General features: G+C 45.2%; 1 protein-coding gene across 1 annotated transcript in view; it reads right to left on the reverse strand.

The window, feature by feature from the left end:
• The window catches only part of EIF2AK4 (eukaryotic translation initiation factor 2 alpha kinase 4), a 271,684-nt gene that overhangs the window by 236,491 nt on the left and 12,756 nt on the right, over window positions 1–22,437 (reverse strand). Inside the window, exons 5-6 of the mRNA XM_033953235.1 lie at window positions 7,550–7,630; window positions 6,878–7,011 (exon numbers count right to left, since the gene is read on the reverse strand). Coding sequence (XP_033809126.1) covers window positions 6,878–7,011; window positions 7,550–7,630 — 215 coding nt within the window. The remainder of the gene's footprint in view (window positions 1–6,877; window positions 7,012–7,549; window positions 7,631–22,437) is intronic.

Here is a 22,437-nt window from a genome sequence, read left to right on the forward strand (position 1 = left end):
TGAGGTGACATTGCATATTTTAAAGTCATCTGCCTTGACCTCTTTAAAAGAAACACAAAGCACACTGTATGCACAGAAAATGTTAATCATTCTTTATATTCATTTTTTCCAATTTTGTGGTTACCATTATGTATTAATAAGATTATATTGTGTGTATATGAAAAATGGATGGAAGACATTGCATTACAATTAGTACTATTATTATGGGGGTGGAGTCTAAGGCGGAGCCTGGGCAGGTCTGGGGCAGAGCTTGGGCATGGGTACTCTGCTGATATTTGTTAGACTTAGGGGATATTTGTTAAACTTAGTTAAAGAAGTTGAGAAACACAGCTGTACAACATTAACAAAAAAATCAAAAGTACAAAGGCACAAGCAGAAGTAGAATGAACTATTTTCTACTAACATCGGGTTAAGCAAGAAGGCATTTATCACTTTGGGCTAGATTCACTAAGGGCATGGATTGGATCCGATCCGTGAGGGATCCGATACGATCCATGTTCGGGGGGCTGATTCATGAATCGCCCTCATGCAAATGAGGGCGATCGGAATCACGCCCCAACCAAGCGCCCTGATCACTCTATAATGATCCCGACGCATGTGCAGACCATCTGTAGATGGTCTGCGCATACTTAAAGAGCATATGTTTTATATTTGCTATGAAAGGGTGGGGTGGGAGGGAGATAAGTTATATGATTTGGATTATTGCTGATTATTAAGTGTTCTACTTAATGTTAAAATGTTTTTACTTACTGTCACGCTTATTGTAGTTTTAAAATGAATAAAGATTTTATTTTTTTTTAAAAAAACAACCCTTTTTTTTACACTCCGTGCCTGGCAGAGCACTACTTTTTTTTTTTCTTTGCAAGCCCGTGGTTTTAACCTGCTTTAAACCTGTGGGTTAAAACCACGGGCTTGCACTGTGGGGAAGGGCAGGAGAGATTCGGGGCTTGCAGAAAAGCAGGAGACTGGGGCTTGCAGCGAAGCAGGAGACTGGGGCTTGCAGAGAAGCAGGATCAGGGCAAAGAGCAGGGCAGTCGGAAAGAACCTGAGCGACTGGTCCTCAGCAGTCACTTATTTTTGATCGGTCAGCCCAGTCCCTCTTATTTTTAGTGAATTGCTGCCTGCCTGCATTTGAATGCCATTCCCCCTCATTTGCATGTGCAGATTGGATGATCGAGACAGAGGTTAGTGAATCGGATCAGAGAGAAATCGGGTTGCAAAGGGGTCACTAAGTGGTCAGAAGTTAATCGGTGGGCTTAGTTTTTAGTTTCATTCTGCACTAAATAATAGGGCTGCATATTTAATGTGTTAATATGATTAACACATTAAAGCCCTGATTCTCCAAAAGTGCGTCCCGATTTTAGGCAGCTGTAGACGTCCTACAGCTGTCTAATCAGCCAATCGGGATGCACGTTTTTTAAAAAAAAATGCTCCCCAGGCAGGCCGTCCGGGAGAGGCGTCCTATACTAAACGCCGATTCTGTAACCGGCGTCTTTAGAGAATCGGGTTAAATTAGACGCGGCCGCTATACTTATGGCAGCAAGGGATCTCCCTGCTGCAATATGTATAACGGCCGCGGTTGTTGCGGCCGCCTGTCCCATCACCGACAGGAGAATGCCTAACTCCTACTGTCGGAACCCCGGGCCCCCTCCCCCCCAAACTCGTAATCGCCGACAGGAGAATGCCCAACTCCTCCTGCCGGAAAGCCCAACGACCCCCCGCCCCAACTAATCTCCCTCCCCCAACTAACCTTTCAATGTTGGTCAGCTGGACGGGTCTTGCTGCCGTCCAGCCGACGGGTCTGCCTCGTGGAAATGAGACGGCACGCCCCTTCCCGGCCCATCCCCGCTAAATCTAAGGCCTGATTGGCCCAGGCTAGGCACCTTGGCCAATCAGGCCTTAGGATTAGTGGGGATGGGCGGACCCGCTATACCTAAGGCCTGATTGGTCCAGGCTTCTACAGCCTGGGCCAATCAGGCCTTAGATTTAGCGGGGATGGGCCGGGAAGGGGCGTGCCGTCTCATTTCCACGAGGCAGACCTGTCGGCTGGACGGCAGCAAGACCCGTCCAGCTGACCAACATTGAAAGGTTAGTTGGGGGAGGGAGATTAGTTGGGGCGGGGGGTCGTTGGGCTTTCCGGCAGGAGGAGTTGGGCATCCTCCTGTCAGCGATTACGAGTTTGGGGGGGGAGGGGGTTCCGGGGTTCCGACAGGAGGAGTTGGGCATCCTCCTGTCAGCAATTACGAGTTTGGGGGGGAGGGGGTTCCGGGGTTCCGACAAGAGGAGTTGGGCATCCTCCTGTCGGCGATTACGAGTTTGGGGGGGGAGGGGGTTCCGGGGTTCGGGGTTCCGTCAGGAGGAGTTAGGCATCCTCCTGTCGGTGATGGGTCAGGCGGCCACGGCCGCTATACTTTATTGCAGCAGGGAGATCCCTTGCTGCGATCAGTATAGCGGCCGCGTCTACTTACTCGAGGGGACGAAGCCAGCCCAAAGGGGAGGACCCGATACTGGAGATGCAACCCCCCCACCTGAAACCTGAGGAACTTGCGGAAGGCGGGATGCACCGGAACATGAGTATATGCCTCCTTCAGGTCCAGGGAGCACATCCAGTCCCCCGACTCTAACAGAGGGTACAGGACTGGAAGGGACAACATACGGAACTTCTCCCGGACAAGGATCCGGAGGTCCAGAATGGGGCGCAAGTCCCCTGTCTTCTTCGGGACCAAAAAGTAACGGGAGTAAAACCCCCGTCCCCTTTGGTTCGGGGGCACCGGCTCCACCGCCCGAAGGCTCAACAAGGACCTGGCTTCCGACAGGAGAAGAGGAAGCTGGTCTCGACAGCCCAGAGAAGCCCCCGGCGGATGATCTGGCGGCGTGGCTAAGAAGTTTAGCGAGTAACCCTCGGAGATGATCCGGAGCACCCAAGCGTCCGACGTGATCTCGGCCCAGGCTGGAAGAAAGGCCTGCAATCGGCCCCCGATGGGAAGGGGGTCCTTTGACAGAGCGGAGGGGGCCCGCCCCCATCCGCGCATCACGTCAAAAAGACAGAGCCGGTTTAGACGCCCCTTGCGCCTGAGGCTTTGGTTGGGATGCTCTGCCCTGCTGAGGGAGACGCCGGGGCGGAGGCCTCGAGAAAGCCGGCGTCGATTTCTGCGGGTACCGCCGCGGAGGAGGTCTAAACGGCTTCTGCGGCGGGGCCCGGGGTTTAGGATGGACCAATGAGGCAATAGAGCGCTCATGTTCAGACAAGTGTTTGGTCGCCGCCTCCAAGGACTCATCGAACAACTCTGAGCCAACACATGGAAGATTGGCCAGACGTTCTTGCAAGTTCGGGTCCATATCCAGGGTATGGAGCCATGCAAGGCGGCGCATCGCCACCGCAAAGGCAGATACACGAGAGGCCAACTCAAACGCGTCGTAAACTGCATGAAAAAGGTAGAGACGCAGCTGAGACAAATTGGCCATAAAGGTACCAAAATCCCCCTTATGGGAATCTGGCATGACCCCATAATACCGGGGTAACGCCTTCACCATCTGCCTTAAATAGGACGAGAAGGTGAAAGCGTAATTAAGGACCCTGGCAGCCATCATTGAATTGGAATAGAGGCGACGACCAAACTTGTCCAGGGTCCGTCCCGCCCGCCCGGGGGGGACCACAGCAGAGACCCTAGAAGGCTGGGACTTCTTCAACGCTGACTCCACCAGTAACGACTGGTGGGACAGCTGTGCTTTATCGAAGCCCTTGCAAGGGACTGTGCGGTACTTAGACTCCATCTTCGATGGAACCGCTGTGACTGTAAGAGGGGAGTCCAAGTTCCTCAGGAAGGTCTGGTGGAGAACCTTATTGAGAGGGATCCGAGGAGTCTCTCTTGGGGAAGAGGGCAAATCCTGCTCCTCCAAAAATTCCTTCGTGTATTGAGAACCTGACCCCAGATCAAGGTCCAAAGCCCTCCCCATATCAAGCACAAATCTAGAAAAGGAGGAGGGCTGCGAAGGCGGAGAGGGAGATCGAGAAGCCCGCGTCGCCAAGAAGGAAGGAGAAGCCTCACAGGAGTAACGAGGTTCCTTACCTGTGCCAGACCCCGAACCCCAAGAAGCCGCACCGAGCGACCTGGACGGGGTCGGGGACCGCCCATGCCCCGAGGAACCCCTGCGGGAAGTCCCCGGGGTATGGGGCACCGAGGCACGCCCCTTCCGTCTCGGTGAAGAGTCCCTCGAACACTCAACCTCGGAGGAACGGAAAAGCCTCGGATTAGCGACCGCGTCGTCGAGGAGAGGCCCGTTGACGTTTGGGCTTCCTCAACCGACGCTTCGCCCGAGGCCGACCCGAGGGCGAGGAGCCCCGGGAGGACCTCGACGAGGATGAAGAGGAAGAGATCCTCCGAACCCTCCGCACCTTGTCCCGAGGCCGCACACTCCGCTCAGGCTGGTCAACCGAGGTCGAGGGCAAGGTCGGGGCCGAGGCCGCAGCCCCCCCGGGGGATGAAGTCGAGGGTACCGAGACCGAGGCAGCCGAAGCCGGGGCAGACGAGGCCGAAGTTGGCTGGAGGTGCGCGAGGGCACCGGACAGCTCCGAGGCAATGAGCGCACAGAGTAAGTCCTGAAAGACGGGAACCCCCATCATAGCCGGCAGATCCTGGGCCGGCGGGTGCTCCCTCGAGGGCGACCTCGGTCTCGAGTATTCCCGCGGGGCACCCGACTTCGACGCTCAGGGCGGGGCCGAGGACGACCCACCCACCCCCGTCGATGAGCCCGAGGATGGCTTCTTCGAGGCTGGAACAGAAGAAGGAAGTGAGGACTTACCCTTCGTCGACTTCGGGGTCGAGGACACAGGCTTCGACGAAGCGGGCTATCGAGGCGAGGTCGAGGGAGTCGAGGCCGAGGTCAAGGCCGGGGCCGAAGCCGAGGCCGATGTCGAGGCCTTCCCCGCCGTGGGGTCCACAGCAAAGAGCTCCGCCATACGAGCGCGACGGCGGCAGAGAGCCCTCGGCTGAAAAGTAGAGCACCGAGTGCAGGAGTCGGTCGGGTGCTCAGGACCCAGACAAAGTAAGCACCACCGGTGGGGATCGGTGATCGAAAGGAGCCGATCACACCGGGTGCACTTTTTAAAGCTCGTCAAGGGACGGGACATGGACACAAAAAACGGCCGGGAACGAACGAGGTCCCGTGGCCGCGGTTACCGGGAGCCCCCGGAGCCGAACGGAAAATCTTTTTTTTTTTTTTTTTTTAACAAAAACTGATACACAAACAAATAAAAAAAAAAACCAAATTAAGCACAGCGACCGAGAAAGAAACACTCAGCCGCGGTGTTAGAAGGCAAAATCGAAGAGAGCACAAATTCCACAGGGCTTCTGGCTCCGTGGAAAAAACTGAACTGAGGACCACGAGGTGGGGATGCGCCCTCTAGTGGGCAAGAAGGCATGCACATGCGTGGTGCAGCATAGCAAACTTGAAACTTCAATCAAGTTTGCTTGAAAAGCTGTCCGCGCTGGGGCTCCGTAGATGACGTCACCCACATGTGAGAATATCATGCCTGCTTGTCCTGGGATAAAATACATTTTACAGAGTCCCAAAGACCACCCCTGAAGCTCCCATAGGAAATAATAGTTTTAGGTTTACCCTCTTTTTATTTTACCCCACCCAAATCACAAATAATATTAGACCTTTTTAACTTTTAATATTGTAAACCGTCCAGATACTTGTGATGGTAGGTATATCAAGCCATGTATAAACTTGAAACGTGTACTTACAGTCTGTGAAGTGCCTGCCAGCCTGCCTGCCCTGTTACACTGCAGCTGAATGGAGGAAAATGATTTTCTGCCTCAGAAACTGCTCCAAATGACTAAACTTAGAAGATTTTCAGATTGCCAGTTGGATATTGAATATAACCTCCGCGCCCACGGAAACTCTCCACATGACCCAGGGCGAGAAATGCAGCCTTCACCCTGAAACTCAGAGGGAAATTTTTACTCAGGACACATACAGGCTTTGCTTAAATCACTGACAGGATCAGAGGGCAAGCGAACTCCCAGGAGAATAAACCCCGAATCTGAGAAGCTTGCTCCACAGATTCCATGGGACTGCATCCTTTCCTCTGGCAGAGGAAGCTGCACAGGCTCTCAAAGCACTTAAACCACCGAAAAAAAAAAACAACTTTTAAGCAAAAAAAATAAGAAAAGATGCAGAGCATATTTAAAAGACTCCTGCATGGATTGCTTGAAGAAACTGAAAACTGCAGGGGGCTCTAACTCTCTCTATGGTTGGAGGAGCATGTACTCAGAAAAGTGTCTGGATTTCTGCAACTCCCGGATTGTGGGAAGGGATTGAATACCTAGCGTACTGAATCCAGAATGGACGTAACAGAAAAATGTCTTATGTAAGTCCTCTTTCATTCTTTGCATGGACTCCCATTTCAGAAGCTAACAAATTTAAAATAGGTCTCACATTTTACTTTACACTTTTTAACTGTCTAGTTTTACTTCACTTTCCTTCTGCCTCCATAAAAAGTTTCATCACCCTATAATGAAAACAGCATCCAACTCCTTCATTCGCTCTCCAGACTCCCACATCTGAATCCACACCTTCTCATTGGCTATTTCAGTTCTCTAGAATAATCACAATTTGAATATTTGCTTTTGTCTTCTCATCTGTATTTTCAAAACAGGCTCAAAACCTACTTGTTCTCTTTTGTTTCTTGTAGCTTTGTTTTCCTGTGCCTTGAAAAATCCAGTATGCTACCATTGCACTACTCATGGTGTTGGTTAAAAGCATGCAAATATAAAGGCGTATTTATACTTAGTTGAGTAGCTTCTTATACAATATTCTTTCTTGATCTTAATGTGAATTTCCCCAAAGTACAAAAAGAACAATGTCACACCTGGAGCGTCCTGTGGAATTTGTTCGATGTCTGTCTCCATTGTTTTCAGAGGTTCCACCGACAATAGCATAGGCCTTCAATCCAGCACAAGGTAAATCCTCCTGGTTTGAAAAATTGACACTCTCCAGCCATTCCTGGGAAAATGAATCACTGTCAAATGGTGCTAGCAGTTTAGAGAATGGATAAAGAATTTTTGGAATGAACCAGCTCTCTGCCACTGAACTAGTTACTATTTATCTATGCCTTGGTTGATCCAAATATAGAATAAACAAATTGTAACTGTAGGTATTTATTTTCTAGCTACTTAAGAGAGTTCTTTGAGGGTACAAAAGAAAATCAACATTTTTGTCACAAATACTAATACAGGATTTAGTGTGCCGCCAGCTGGAAAGTTTGCGAGATATGCTATAAGCCCTCCAACTGATAAGAAATGCTACTGTACCCAAATGTGACTTACCTTGAATTACTCCTGAAAAAGCATGAACTAAATTCTAAATCTTAAATAAATATATTTTTTAAAAATTCTAAAATGCTTTCCTTCTGTGAAATATTTAAAGTGCCATATATTAACCCATGTTTTGCAAATTGTAATGATCAGAAGACCATTTCACAAAGAGGTCACAAAGCCAAATGATCAGCTAATAACTACATACATGGATCCAATCCTTTTACCTGTTTAGCCATCTCTTTCTTTTTTCTTTCTTCTCTTTTTTCCTCTTCCCTTTTATGAATCTCATTCAAGATTTCCCATTTCTGAAATAAATGTTGCTGAAATTATTTAGGGGTTGGTAGTGCTATGACACACATAAAGTAAAGCTGTTTGTGGAATACAAAGAAATTGAGCTACAGATAGAAAGCTTGGGAATTCAGGATCCAGTTTTAATAATTCTTTATTCGTTTTCAAATTGAACAGCAAGTGCACAGAAGAATATATTATACAAATTGTTGCACAATAGCACATTAATACCTACCACATAAAATCTAGTGATGCAATAACCCCCCCTACCCCCATCCTTTATAACATTTTAATAGGAATATACACATATTATATAACATATTAAAACATATTATGTAAAATTATTCCCAATTCCCTCCCCCCTTTAGTGTGCTAAAAAAGAATAAGAAAAGGAGAAGAGAAGAATTGATGACTATTCACCACAATATTTTGTCAATGGCCCCCATATTTTTATAAAGTTAGTATATGTCCCTCTTTGTATTGCTATTGCTCGTTCCATTTTAAATATATGGCATAAAGAATTCCACCAAAATGTGTAACTAAAGTTACTGTGATTTTTCCAATTGTTGGTTATATGTTGGATGGCAACCCCTGTCATAACTAATAAAAGCTTATTGTTCTCTGATGATATTTGACTCTTTTTCCTCATCATCATCAGGATCCAGTTTTATACATTTCCATTTGGACATAAGAAGGACAATTCTATAACTGGGCACCTCTACTTAGGGTCTCCAAAGATGCACGATAAGAGAACCAGTTTCTGTTATAGAATACTAGCATAACACAATATCAGCAAACCTGATGTTTATTCATGGAGAGTTATACCAGCTATAGAGCTGCCCTAAGCATGGACACTTTGTAAAATATTTTTAGTTAAGCATGTTTCTATCTATCAATGCAACTGAGAGCTCCGCCTAACTTTCATCAATGTATACAACCTTCCTTACAATACACTTCATTGAATTTACTGAACAGTGCTGGCATTTTGACAAGTAAGTGTCCATTTACACATGGTATGCTAGATATTTATATGCACAAGAGGTGTATATTTAATATAAAAAATTATGGAAGCAAAAAAACCAATACTACCAAAAGGATAAATGCAGAGACCAATGATTCATGTGACATATTTGCTATAGTTCAATCCTATTTTTCTAATCAACTCAGTTAGCGAACTTAGGCCCATTAGCCTCGAATTTGGCAAGTCAATCACCAGTTACTGTTACAAAAGTTGGAAAGTGTGCCTTTTTGCAGATAATACCAAGATTTGTAACAGAGTAGACACCGAAGAGGGAGTGGAAAATATGAAAAAGGATCTGCAAAAGTTAGAGGAATGGTCTAATGCCTGGCAACTAAAATTCAATGCAAAGAAATGCAGAGTAATGCATTTGGGGATTAATAATAGGAAGGAACCGTATATGCTGGGAGGAGAGAAGCTGATATGCACGGACGGGGAGAGGGACCTTGGGGTGATAGTGTCCGAAGATCTAAAGGCGAAAAAACAGTGTGACAAGGCAGTGGCTGCTGCCAGAAGGATTCTGGGCTGTATAAAGAGAGGCGTAGTCAGTAGAAGGAAGAAGGTGTTGATGCCCCTGTACAGGTCATTGGTGAGGCCCCACTTGGAGTATTGTGTTCAGTTTTGGAGACCGTATCTGGCGAAAGACGTAAAAGACTTGAGGCGGTCCAGAGGAGGGCGACGAAAATGATAGGAGGCTTGCGCCAGAAGACGTATGAGGAGAGACTGGAAGCCCTGAATATGTATACCCTAGAGCAGTGTTTTTCAACCGCTGTTCCGCGGCACACTAGTGTGCCGCGAGATGTTGCCTGGTGTGCCGTACGGTCAGGGCTGCCATAAGGGCAGTACCACCAGTCTAGGGAGAGGGGCGGTCCGCCCCACGTGGACAGGAGAGAGCTGGACGGGGGACCCGCGGAGTTCAATACATCTCGAGCCGCGAGGCTCGTCTTCTGTTCCTGCCTGCCCTGCAGCTAACATATAGCCGATCGCTAGCGTTCCCCGATGTCAGCGCTGACGTCGGAGGGCGGGCTTAAGCAAAGCCTGCCCTCCGACGTCAGCGCTGACGTCGGAGAATACTTCCGTTCGGCTATTTGTGCGTGGCAGGGCAGGCAGGAAGCAGAAGACAAGCCTCGCGGCTTGAGTTTCGTTTTGCTGAGAAAGTTGCAAAAATGGGCTGGGAGGCAAACACGGAACACAAAAGGGGGGAGGGAGTGCGTTTTGGACACAAGGCATGAACTTGGGAGAGAGGAAGGGAGGGAAAGAGATGCTGAGGTGGGGGAGGGAATGGGTTTTTGGACACAGAAGGCATGAACTTGGGAGAGAGGAAGGGAGGGAAAGAGGTGCTGAGGTGGGGGAGGGAATGCGTTTTTGGACACAGAAGAAATGGACTTGGGAGAGAGGAAGGGAGGGAAAGAGATGCTGAGGTGGGGGAGGGAATGCGTTTTGGACACAGAAGAAATGGACTTGGGAGAGAGGAAGGGAGGGAAAGAGATGCTGAGGTGGGGGAGGGAATGCGTTTTGGACACAGAAGAAATGGACTTGGGAGAGAGGAAGGGAGGGAAAGAGATGCTGAGGTGGGGGAGGGAATGAGTGTTTGGACACAGAAGGCATGGACTTTGGAGAGAGGAAGGGAGGGAAAGAGATGGTTGTGTACACGGGGAATAGAAGAAAGGAGAATTTTTGGTCATAGGGAGGGAGTGAGGTACAGATAGTGGCATACCAGGGTGGGGAGGGGGCGGTCTGCCCCACCCCGGGTTTACATCCCAAGGGGGTGCACAGCTGGCCACCCTCCAGTGTTGTCCTTAGGCCGGCAAACTGCAGCTCTTTAGCCACTTGAGTGCCACCGCCGCCATCGGGAACAGGCCGGCGCCAAGTTCTCCCTGTTTTTCCCTGTGGGGCCGGCCAACTCTCACCACTCGCGTCAATTCTGACGTCGGAGAGGACGTTCTGGGCCAGCCAATCGCTGCCTGGCTGGCCTAGAACGTCCTCTCCGACGTTAGAATTGACGACGGATGGCGAGAGTTGGTCGGCCCCGCGGGGAAGAGAAGCAGGGAGAACTCGGTGCCGGCCTGTTCCCGATGGCGGCAGTGGCAGCCTATTCCCCAGTGGCGGTGGCAGTATTATAAAATACTTTCTTTGTGTTTATTTGATTCCTATTCAAGAGAATTACTTTATATATAGTCAATATAGGCACAGAGTTAAATTTTTTAACATTTTCTAATGGTGGTGTGCCTCGTGATTTTTTTCATGAAACAAGTGTGCCTTTGCCCAAAAAAGGTTGAAAAACACTGCCCTAGAGGAAAGGAGAGACAGGGGAGATATGATTCAGACGTTCAAATACTTAAAGGGTATTAACGTAGAACAAAATCTTTTCCAGAGAAAGGAAAATGGTAAAACCAGAGGACATAATTTGAGGTTGAGGGGTGGTAGATTCAGGGGCAATGTTAGGAAATTCTACTTTACGGAGAGGGTGGTGGATGCCTGGAATGCGCTCCCGAGAGAGGTGGTGGAGAGTAAAACTGTGACTGAGTTCAAAGAAGCGTGGGATGAACACAGAAGATTTAGAATCAGAAAATAATATTAAAGATTGAACTAGGCCAGTTACTGGGCAGACTTGTACGGTCTGTGTCTGTGCATGGCTGTTTGGAGGAGGATGGGCAGGGGAGGGCTTCAATGGCTGGGAGGGTGTAGATGGGCTGGAGTAAGTCTTAACAGAGATTTCGGCAGTTGGAACCCAAGCACAGTACCGGGTAAAGCTTTGGATTCTTGCCCAGAAATAGCTAAGAAGAAAAAAAATAATAATAATAATTTAAATTGAATCAGATTGGGCAGACTGGATGGACCATTCGGGTCTTTATCTGCCGTCATCTACTATGTTACTATGTTACTATGAATCAGTGGGAAATCACTGGTTCTACGTCATCTTGATCTGCTGCGTTTTTAACCTGCAGTTACACAGTTAAAAGACAAGCTGAAATTTCTTCTACCTGGAGTTTTAGATGTGGAGTTCTTCAAGACTCACCTTTATCTCCCTAACTTGTTCAACTTTTTTTAGTTCATTTGGCTCAGAGCTCAAATTTTTAGATCTTTCTTACTGCATCTATGAAGATGATGTTCAGATTGTATGCCCTGTATCTACCTATATGCTAAATCTTTTTTTTTTTAATCAAAATTTTAAATCTTTACAAGCATATATCTTGACAAAGAAATAGAATTACAATTGAAAGGAATTATAGTAATAATCAATATCCACCAAATTTAACATTTGGGGCTCCTTTTACAAAGGTGCGTTAGGGCCTTAACGCGCGGAATAGCACGTGCTAAATTGCCATGCGCGCTAGACCTTAACGCCAGCATTGAACTGGCGTTAGTTCTAGAAGCGTAGCGTGGGTTTAGTACACGCTAAAATCCTGCGTGCGCTAAAAACGCTAGCGCACCTTAATAAAAGGAGCCCTTAGTAACTCTATTAAACCTTATTATGAAGGAAATTTGAGAACTGAGGCAAGATAGATAGATTGAGAGTCCACCGGGATAGATAGGGAAATACTTGAGTACCTGATTGTAAAACCGCTTAGATAACCTTTATAGGCGGTATATAAAATCCTAATAAAACTTAAAAAAAAAAAAAAAAAGATATTGAAAAGACAGGAAATAATTCAAAAAAACGTAGCAATAAGGGTTGCTGTATTTGAAATCATATCAGAACTCTCCAGTAAGCCAGTAATATCTAAACTGGCCTGCTGGTTCTGCAATGGAATTGATTTTTTCAGTGGACTACCCAAGGAAATATAATATGCTTTTGTTATCAGGGGCATAGATTCAGCAGGAATTTTCAAGACCTCTCTGAAATATTTCTTTTAACATCTCAATTGGTTATAAAATAGGAGACTATGGAAAATTCAGAAACCTTAAATTCAAACGTCTCTCATAATTTTCAAGTCTTTCCATTCTCTGGTGAATATTCAGATTATCCTTTACCAAAGCTGTTTGAACTTTTTTAAATTTCTTCTATGGTTTCACCAAATTCCTTTACTTAGGAGTCCATCTTTACTGTAAAGTCCCCCATTTGTTTAGTATAAGTTTGTACCACCTCTGGGAGTTGGAAAACCTTATCTAAGCGTTTAGTCAATTTTTCCTCCATAACCGTAACAGCCTCCCATACCTCTTCCAAAGTTATTTTCTCCAGTCTTTTCTTCAACTTGGTGGAGCTCTTTACTCCAGCTTCTATAGTGTTGGCTGCTGCATAGTCTGACTTTGTGGAACAATCCCGCCGACCATCCTCCTGCTGCTCCTTCACAGATTTCCCCGGCTGGTTGTGTCACCTTTTGGGACAGAGAAGAAGCGAACGATGACCCAGCAACGAAGCTTCCGTCAGCAACCTCTCTGGTATTCGCGGGGCTTCCCATCGACTTCACTGCTTCACTTCTGGGTTGGAGTGGAGTCTTGCAGTCCTCGGTGCTCAGCGTGGCTTCTGCCACACTGCGGGCGAAATCCCCTGTCTACTGCTCGCCTTCTCCCCGAGGACTTTCTTTGAGCTTAACCGGTAAGAGAAAGCTCTCCAGCATCTGTTGTATCGACACCAGGGAGGGAGCCGGTTCGGCTGGGTACAAACGCGGCTTCCCTTTCCTCTTTATCATGCTGTTCTTCAGCGGTATCCGACGCTGGTCAAAGTGTCCTCTCACTGAACCACCATCTTGCTCCCACCTCCCAGGCTATGCTAAATCTTTACGACAATATTCTTTCAGTTTTCATCTTACTGTATTTGCACTTGGACAGTTATCTGCTTTGGGTAGGAACAAACCATCTCTCCACCTAAAACAGATTACATTTGGATGATGTAATCATTCCTTTTCAAATATAGCTTGAGGATATTAACAAACACCTTGGAAGGTAGGATTCAAGTATGCAATTTGGGTTTTATTTTCAGTATTCCAAAAATTTGCATTTTCTTCACCAGATTAGATTTTTCTTTTTTTAATTTTAGACCTACAGAAACATTTTTGTACTTGTTTGTTTGTCCACTTAGATTATTATAATTCTATATATTTGGGAAATTCTACAAAAACTCAACAAGGTTGCCAAAATTACAAAATATAACAGCTAAGATAATATAGGTCTAATTGTAAACGAGCAACACCTTTATTGCAGACATTCTCCATGCTTCTACTCGTAGCCAATGTAAAATTTTATATTTTATTTTTAACTTTTATATAAAAATTGCCCAAATGATACGATCACAATATTGAAGTTGAAAAATACTTTGGTTTCTAGTCATGCAATCCACTTCTAGTCTCTCAATTCATAAATAAGATCAAGATTTCAAGAGCCTGTTTGATTCGGTTGGCTTCATCACAAAACATTTTTCAAAACAGTGACTCCTAATCTCTAGAGTTCTTTGCCTTTTCATATTCAAAGTAAAATTAATTATTTGTCTTTTCTTGAATTGCTAAAATCTTGCTTATTTTTAGAATATTTTGATTTTACTGTGTAAAACTGTGGTTTATTTGACTGCTTATGGTAAACTACTTAGAGCTATGGATAGAGATGATATACAAACTTTTGTACTGTATTGGTTTCTCCCCATTTGGCTTGTGGGGGTGGGGGTGAGGGTGGGTGTTGAAACAAATACAAAATGAGTTCAGCTAAGGGAGGTCTTACCTCAAAAATTTGCTGTATTTCTTTGAAGGTGTAGATAAACATGTAAAGGAAAGCCGGATGACATAGTATATTTAGATTTTTCTGAAAACTTTCAACAATGCTCCTCATGAAAGGCTCATGAGAAAATTAGAGTCATGGGATAGGAGGCAATGTTTTTGCTGTGGATTAGGAATTGTTTATTGGACTGAAAACAGAGGGTAGGGTTAAATTGCTATCTTTCTCAATGGAGGAGGGTAAATGGTGGAGTGCCACAGGAATTTGTACCGGGACCAGTGTTATTTAACATATTTATAAATGATCTGGAAATTGGAACGATGAATGAGGTGATTAGATTTGCAGATTATACTAAGCTGTTAAAAGTTGTTAAAATGCATGCAGATTGAAAAACTGCAGGCAGTCCTTAGGAAATTGGAAGACTGGGCATCCAAATGACAGATAAAATTTAATGTAGACAAATGCAGAGAGTGATGCACATTGGGAAGAATAATCCAAATCAGTTACCTGATGCTAGGGTCCACCTTAGAAGACAGCGCCACAAAAAAAGATCTAGGTGTCATCATAGACAACACGCTGAAACCTTCCGTTCAATGTGCGGCAGTGGCCAAAGAAAGCTAATAAGATGCTAGAAATTATTAGAAAAGGGATGGTAAATAAGACTAAGAATATTACAATGCCTCTGTTCTCGCCCCATAGTACGACCTCATCTTGAGATTTGCATTCAATTCTGGTTACCGTATCTTAAAAAAATACAGCAGGTTCAAAGATGACGGAGATGGAACACCTCTAATATGAAGAAAGACGAAAGAGGATAAGGCTTTTCACCTTGGAAAGAAATTGCTGAGGGGAGATATCAAAGAAGAGACGAGTTAATTTAATCATGTATTTTTAATGAGAATAACTTATGGGCAGACTGCATGGACCGTTCAGGTCTGCTGAAGTCTACAAAATCCTGAATGATATAGAATGGGTACAAGTGAATCGATTTTTTTGCTCCATCAAAAATTACAAAGGAAATAATTTTAAAACCAATAGGAGGAAATATTATTTCATTCAGAGAATAAGTTAATCTCTGGAACATGTTGAAGTCAGTGCTTGTCCTGGGATTGGTAACATGGAATATTGCTACTATTTGGGTTTTTGCCAGATACTTGTGACCTAGATTGGCCACTGTGGAAACAGGATACTGGGCTAGATGGACCACTGGTCTGACCTAGAATAGCTATTCTTATGTTATATAGCGCTTGAATAACAATCCCTTCCTTCGTTGGAACCAACGACGTCAGTAGAAGGGACTACAACAGGACTACACTGACTGAGCAGTTTAAGATCCTGGGGAGGAAACTGAAGCTGAGGACAAAGAAGATAGCCTTCTCAGAGATCCTGCCAGTACCGAGGGCGGATGCAAGGAGGCAGACCGAGCTGCAAGCAATAAACGGTTGGCTGAGGAGATGGTGCGAAGAGGAGGGTTTCCACTTTGTACGGAACTGGACAACTTTTTTGGGGAAGAACAAGCTCTACAGGAGGGACGGACTGCACCTGAGCACGGCTGGGGCGAGGATGCTAGCATGCAACGTCCAGAGCAGCATAGACATGGCTTTAAACTGAGGAGAAGGGGAAAGCCGATAGTCGATCTGACATCGACACATCGGACTAGAGTATCAAACAAGGATACTGAACTGGGAAAAAGCGATAGAGAGCTCGAGACTGAGTGGACATTTTTTGAAAAAAAAACCAAAGACGCAATGCAGGGGCCCAAGGAACTAATGATACTAAAGAACGGGAAAAGTAGGAAACAGCTGGAGCCAGAGGGACATCCAAAAATGGGGAAGCAGGCTGAGGACCAGATAGTCACACCACAGGAGGGGGATGAGGACAAAACAGACGCACCACAGGAGGAGGACCAGATAGTCACACCACAGGAGGGGGATGAGGACAAAACAGATGCACCACAGGAGGAGGATGAACGGAACGAGGCTCGGGGGCTGGCAGCCCATGAAGGGATCGGCAGGAGCACCAAACCACGAGGAAAACCAACAGAGAAGGTAAATAACAGGGACTTATATTGCCTATACACTAATGCTAGGAGCCTAAGAACCAAAATGGGAGAGCTAGAAGTTATAGCCAGTAAGGAGGACCTAGACATAATTGGAGTCACAGAAACATGGTGGTCCGAAGACAACAAATGGGATGTGGTCCTACCAGGGTACAAACTCTATAGGAGGGACAGGACACACAAGAAGGGTGGAGGAATAGCGCTATATATAAAGGACTCCATTCCTTCAACCAGGATGGAAACAACAGTAGGGGCGGACGGCTTGGAATCACTATGGGTTAAGCTGACAGGAGGAAATGGAGCAGACATAAAATTGGGACTGTACTATCGTCCAACAGGACAACCGGAAGCAAACGACCAGGACCTGGAGGCTGAATTGAGGCAGGTATGCAAAAGCGGAAGTGTGGTGGTGATGGGAGGATTTCAACTACCCTGGAATAGACTGGAGCATTGGACACTCAAATTGCACGAGAGAAACAAAATTCCTGGAGGCGGTGAGGGACTGTTTCATGGAACAGCTGGTCACGGAACCAACACGAGGAGATGCCACTCTTGACCTAATCCTCAATGGGCTAGGGGGACCTGCAAAGGAGGTGGTAGTACTAGCACCACTAGGAAACAGCGATCACAACATGATCCAGTGCAAGCTAGAAATAGAAACATCAAAGGTGAAAAAACCACAACGACAGCACTCAATTTCAGAAAAGGGAATTACGAGGCCATGAGGAAAAAGGTGGGAAAAAAGCTCAGCAACAGCTCAGGGAAGATGGAGACCATTGAGGAAGCCTGGGCCCTACTCAAGGGCACAGTGCACGAAGCACAAAACCTGTACGTCCCCAGGTTTAAGAAAGGGTGCAAAAAGAATCGAACCAAAAACCCAGCGTGGATAACAAATGCAGTGAAAAAGGCGATAAGTGACAAGAAAACATCATTCAGAAAATGGAAAAAGGACCAAACAAAGGACAACCAGAAGGAGCACAAAAGGCACCAAAAAGACTGTCACCGAGTGGTTAGGAAAACAAAAAGAGAATATGAGGAGAGACTGGCGGGTGAAGCAAGAAACTTCAAACCATTCTTCAGGTATGTGAAGGGGAAACAACCAGCCAGGGAGCAAGTGGGACTATTAGACGATGGAGACAGGAAGGGAGTGATAAAGGAGGAAAAAGAGATAGCTGACAGGTTAAACAAGTTCTTCTCGTCGGTCTTCACAAGAGAGGACACATCCAATATCCCAGAACCCGAGGAGATCACAAACGAAGACCATGACGAAAAACTGGTCCAACTAGAGGTAAGCAAAGAGGATGTCCTCAGACAGTTAGACAGACTGAAGAGCGACAAATCACCAGGCCCGGACGGCATCCACCCAAGGGTACTAAAAGAACTGAGAAACGAAATAGCAGAAACACTTCGCCAAATATGTAACCTATCCTTAAAAACTGGGGAGATCCCAGAGGACTGGAAAATAGCAAATGTCACGCCCATCTTTAAGAAGGGATCAAGGGGTGACCCGGGAAACTACAGGCCAGTGAGCTTGACCTTGGTTCCGGGAAAGATGATGGAAGCACTGGTTAAGGACACAATCTGCGAACACATAGAAAACAATGGACAACTGAAGGCGAGCCAGCACGGCTTCTGCAAAGGAAGGTCGTGCCTCACGAACTTGCTGTACTTCTTTGAGGGAATAAACAGCCAGATGGATAAAGGGGAATCCATAGACATCATTTACCTTGACTTCCAAAAAGCCTTCGACAAGGTACCTCACGAACGACTGCTTAAGAAGCTGTGGTGCCACGGGGTGCAGGGGGATGTCCATCTATGGATCAAACACTGGCTGGCAGGCAGGAAACAGAGAGTTGGAGTAAAGGGCCATTACTCAGACTGGCAATGGGTCACGAGCGGAGTTCCACAGGGGTCGGTGCTGGGACCGCTCCTGTTCAATATATTTATTAACGACCTGGAGACGGGGACGAAATGTGAGATTATTAAATTTGCGGATGACACCAAACTCTGCAGCACAGTTAGAACCACGGAAGACTGTGAAGACCTGCAAAGGGACCTAACGAGACTGGAAGAGTGGGCAAAAAAGTGGCAAATGAGTTTTAACATAGAGAAATGTAAAGTTATGCATGTAGGGAAAAAGAACCCGATGTTCAGATACAAAATGGGGGGATCATTGCTAGAGGTGAGCAACCTTGAAAGAGATCTGGGGGTGATGGTGGACTCAACATTGAAAGCATCGGCACAGTGTGCAACAGCCTCAAAGAAAGCAAACAGAATGCTGGGTATCATTAAAAAGGGTATCACAACCAGGACGAAGGAAGTCATCATTCTGCTGTATCGTGCAATGGTGCGTCCACATCTGGAGTACTGTGTCCAGTACTGGTCGCCGTACATCAAGAAGGACATGGCAGTACTTGAGGGGGTCCAGAGAAGAGCGACTAAACTGATAAAAGTTATGGAAAACTTTTCATACACTGACAGGTTGAAAATGCTGGGGCTGTTCTCCTTGAAAAGCGGAGACTTAGAGGAGACATGATAGAAACCTTCAAAATCCTGAGGGGCATAGAGAAGGTAGACAGGGTCAGATTCTTCAGACTGTGGGGAACCACAAGTACAAGGGGTCACTCGGAGAAACTGAGAGGGGACAGGTTTAGAACAAATGCTAGGAAGATCTTTTTTACCCAGAGGGTGGTTGACACATGGAACGCGCTTCCGGAGGTTGTGATAGGCCAGAGCACATTACAGGGGTTCAAGGAAGGTTTAGATAGGTTCCTAAAGGATAAGGGGATTGAGGGGTACAGATAGAAGTAGAGGTAGGTTAGAGAAATGGTCAGGAACCACTTCACAGGTCATAGACATGATGGGCCGCCGCAGCAGCGGACCGCTGGGCGCGATGGACCTCTGGTCTGACCCAGTGGAGGCAACTTCTTATGTTCTCATTTATGTTTCAGAATGCTCCTCCACGGGTTTTATTTTTCTCCCAATTCTCTGCCTTTATTACCTTTCTTAATAAAAATGTTTCAGCTTCAGATAGAAGAAAATCTTTCTTAAAAACATCAAATTCTTCTAAAGTTCATTAAAAAGTTCACCATGCGCTCTCCTTCCTTCACGTTACCCTATCTTGCTCAGCTCTTCTATACCCATTCCTTATATTCCCACAGATTTCCTCCTGGTTAAACTCCTTATTTTAACAAATAAGGAACTGAGCAAAAATATAAAATAATCTATTCATGAGAAAAAACTTTTTGATATAGCAGAACAGATGAAAGGAAATTAGGAGGGGGAAAACAATGTGAACCCCCTTCTAAGGTTTGGATACCCACACCAATTCCTTTAAAGCAGAGGTTCTCCTTCCCACTTCCCAATACCTTCCCGATTCCCCAAAGCAACCTCATCTACTCTTTATCTCCTCTAGAAATTACCAGATATCTTTTTCATGTAATACATTTTTTTTGTAATTCTTTTTTAATCCATCTTGAACCGCAAGGCAATGGCGGAATAGAAATCTCTAATGTAATGTAATGTTCTCAACCCAGTTAGGTTTTTTAGGAAACCTACAATGAATATGCATGAGGTAAATCTGCATACCTTAGAAGCTTGTATTCCCTCATCTCCTTATTCTTAGTGGTAATGAAGTGATTTGGTTCTCCTGACTCAATGGGTGTCCCCTCCTGAAGAAGCAGGATTAAGCACAACTTGAGTCAGGGAGAGCTCTGGCAGAGCTGTATGTGTGTATACATGTTGTGCACAGGGTGTTAATGCACAGACGTCAAGGAGTTCAGTGAATGTGGTGGAGCCACTGAAACATTGTGTAAATAAATACATTTGATTCACTTAGAAACAGTGATATTATTTATATGAGCATGATGTGGGCAGTGTGGGACTATGATGTAACAATGGTGGTCCCAATGTAACCTCTGCCGATCTGTGGCATTAAAGTTATGGGTCTGAGTGCATCACAAAATCACCAAAATTTTGGGGGTAACTGTATTTTGATGTGATTATTTTTTTGAATAGTTGCGCTTGTGTTTAATGTAGTACTGAATAAATTATTGATAAGAACAGTCTTACATGGGCAACCATATAAATCAGTGGTCTCAAACTCAAACCCTTTACAGGGCCACATTTTGGATTTGTAGGTACTTGGAGGGCCTCAGCTTATTAAAGAAATGACAATTTTGCATGAGGTAAAACTCTTTATAGTTTATAAATCTTTACTTTTAGCTAAACCTTAATTATAATATTGTAATTCATAGCTAAAGAGACTTATGATCAAGAAACTGTTTTATTTTACTTTTGTGATTATGATAAACATACCGAGGGCCTCAAAATAGTACTGGCGGGCCGCGAGTTTGAGACCACTAATATACATAATAATCAGCTGCATAGAATATGACTTTTAAAAAGCTTTACTATCCATTTCAATACCCAAGACATCCCCATTTGCCGGATTTTCTCTGCTAGCACCTCCAAAGAAAGGCGCATCAAAGAGGTGCATGAAGCTCACTTGATTTCCATGAACCAACTCCAATACGTACTTTAGGATCTATTAGCTAATAACTTAGCAAATGTCTTAATATCTAAACTTAATACTGATATAGGCCAGTATAAAATGAATTGTGTTGTGTCTTCACCTGGTTTGGGTAGTATTGTTATCCCTGCTACATCTATAGACCTTCCTACTTTATATGTTGCCAAGCTAAAATTATATTTACAGAATCTTTAAGTGCAGTCCTTATTGCCAGCAGACAGAGTGAAAAAGGGACAGGTGCATATATAACTCCTGGACACACATGCACCTATGAGGGGCATTCAATAATTTATATACCTCAGTAGAAAAGAAAGGTGTTTTCAAAAATATTGTTGCTTTATTTTTCAACATAGTTTCCTGATAGCTCCATACACCTCATCCACTTTTCCTGCAATGACTTTAATCCCTTTGAAAAGAATTCTTCTGTTAGACCTTCAAACCAGGACATTACAGCTTCCTTGACATCTTTATCACTTGAAAATTGCTGTCCACGGAGAGATTTTGTCAAAACTTGGAACGTGGAGCCAGGTCAGGACTGTAGGGTGGATGGTTCAGCTGCTGAAACCCACATTCTCAGATGGCAGCCTGTGATTATTCCGATATGTGCACCGGCACATTGTCTTTAAGCAGCAGCACGCCTGCTGTGAGTTTTCCTCAGCTTTTCTACTTCATTGACTCTCACAAAGCGATCATGGTGATGTAAAAATCTCCCCGGTTTTGGTTGTTTTGTGTGGCATGAACTCCAGAAGCAAAAGTCCTTCATCATCCCAGAAGACAGTTGCCATAACTTTAACTGCAAATTTTTCTATTTTGAACTTTTTTGGGATGGGGGATGACTTGTGCTTCCACTGCATTTAGGACTCAGGATCTCTGTGATAGTCCCAAGTTACACCTCCAGTCACCAAACAAAGAAAAAAATTCACTTGGTCTTCACGGAGCATAACAAAGTTCTCCTGACAGCTCTGGAGCCTCGTGGTCTTCTGACATGGCATCAGCATTCTTGGAACCCATCTTGCACTAACCGTGGATATGCCTAACTTTTCATGACTTATTTTTCAAACTGTACCTGCCAAGATGCCATTTCTTCAGCTATTCAGAAAACCTTAATTCGTGTAACAAAAGTAAATCCTATGGAAGCAGCTTCCACAGAAATGTGCAAGAAAGTAGAGAAAGTCCAGTGTGAGGGTCATTTTCAGTTGAATCTCTGCCCCACTTAAACTGCTTGCACCAAAATTTTATTTTGTCGGATAATGGGGCAAACTCACCATAAACTGCAGTCATGCATTCATGGATTTCCTTTGGCTTTTTCCCTTCTTTTGTGAGAAATTATATCACTGAACGGTGCTTCAAACCCTGCACTTTCTTACTTGATTTGCACGAAAGACTCTCCTAACATTCTGTCTCTTGGAATGTTAAACTCGAACTGAGCTGCAACTGTGCATGAGTAACCTTGAGAGATGTCACATAACATGCTTGCTACTTTCTTTCATACTCGGATAAATTAGTGAACACCCCTCGTATTACAAAAGTCTTCCCAACCCCAAACTATAAACCTCAATTTCCTAAA

This window comes from Geotrypetes seraphini, chromosome 7 (assembly GCF_902459505.1).
Source record: "Geotrypetes seraphini chromosome 7, aGeoSer1.1, whole genome shotgun sequence".
Classification (NCBI taxonomy): Eukaryota; Metazoa; Chordata; class Amphibia; order Gymnophiona; family Dermophiidae; genus Geotrypetes; species Geotrypetes seraphini.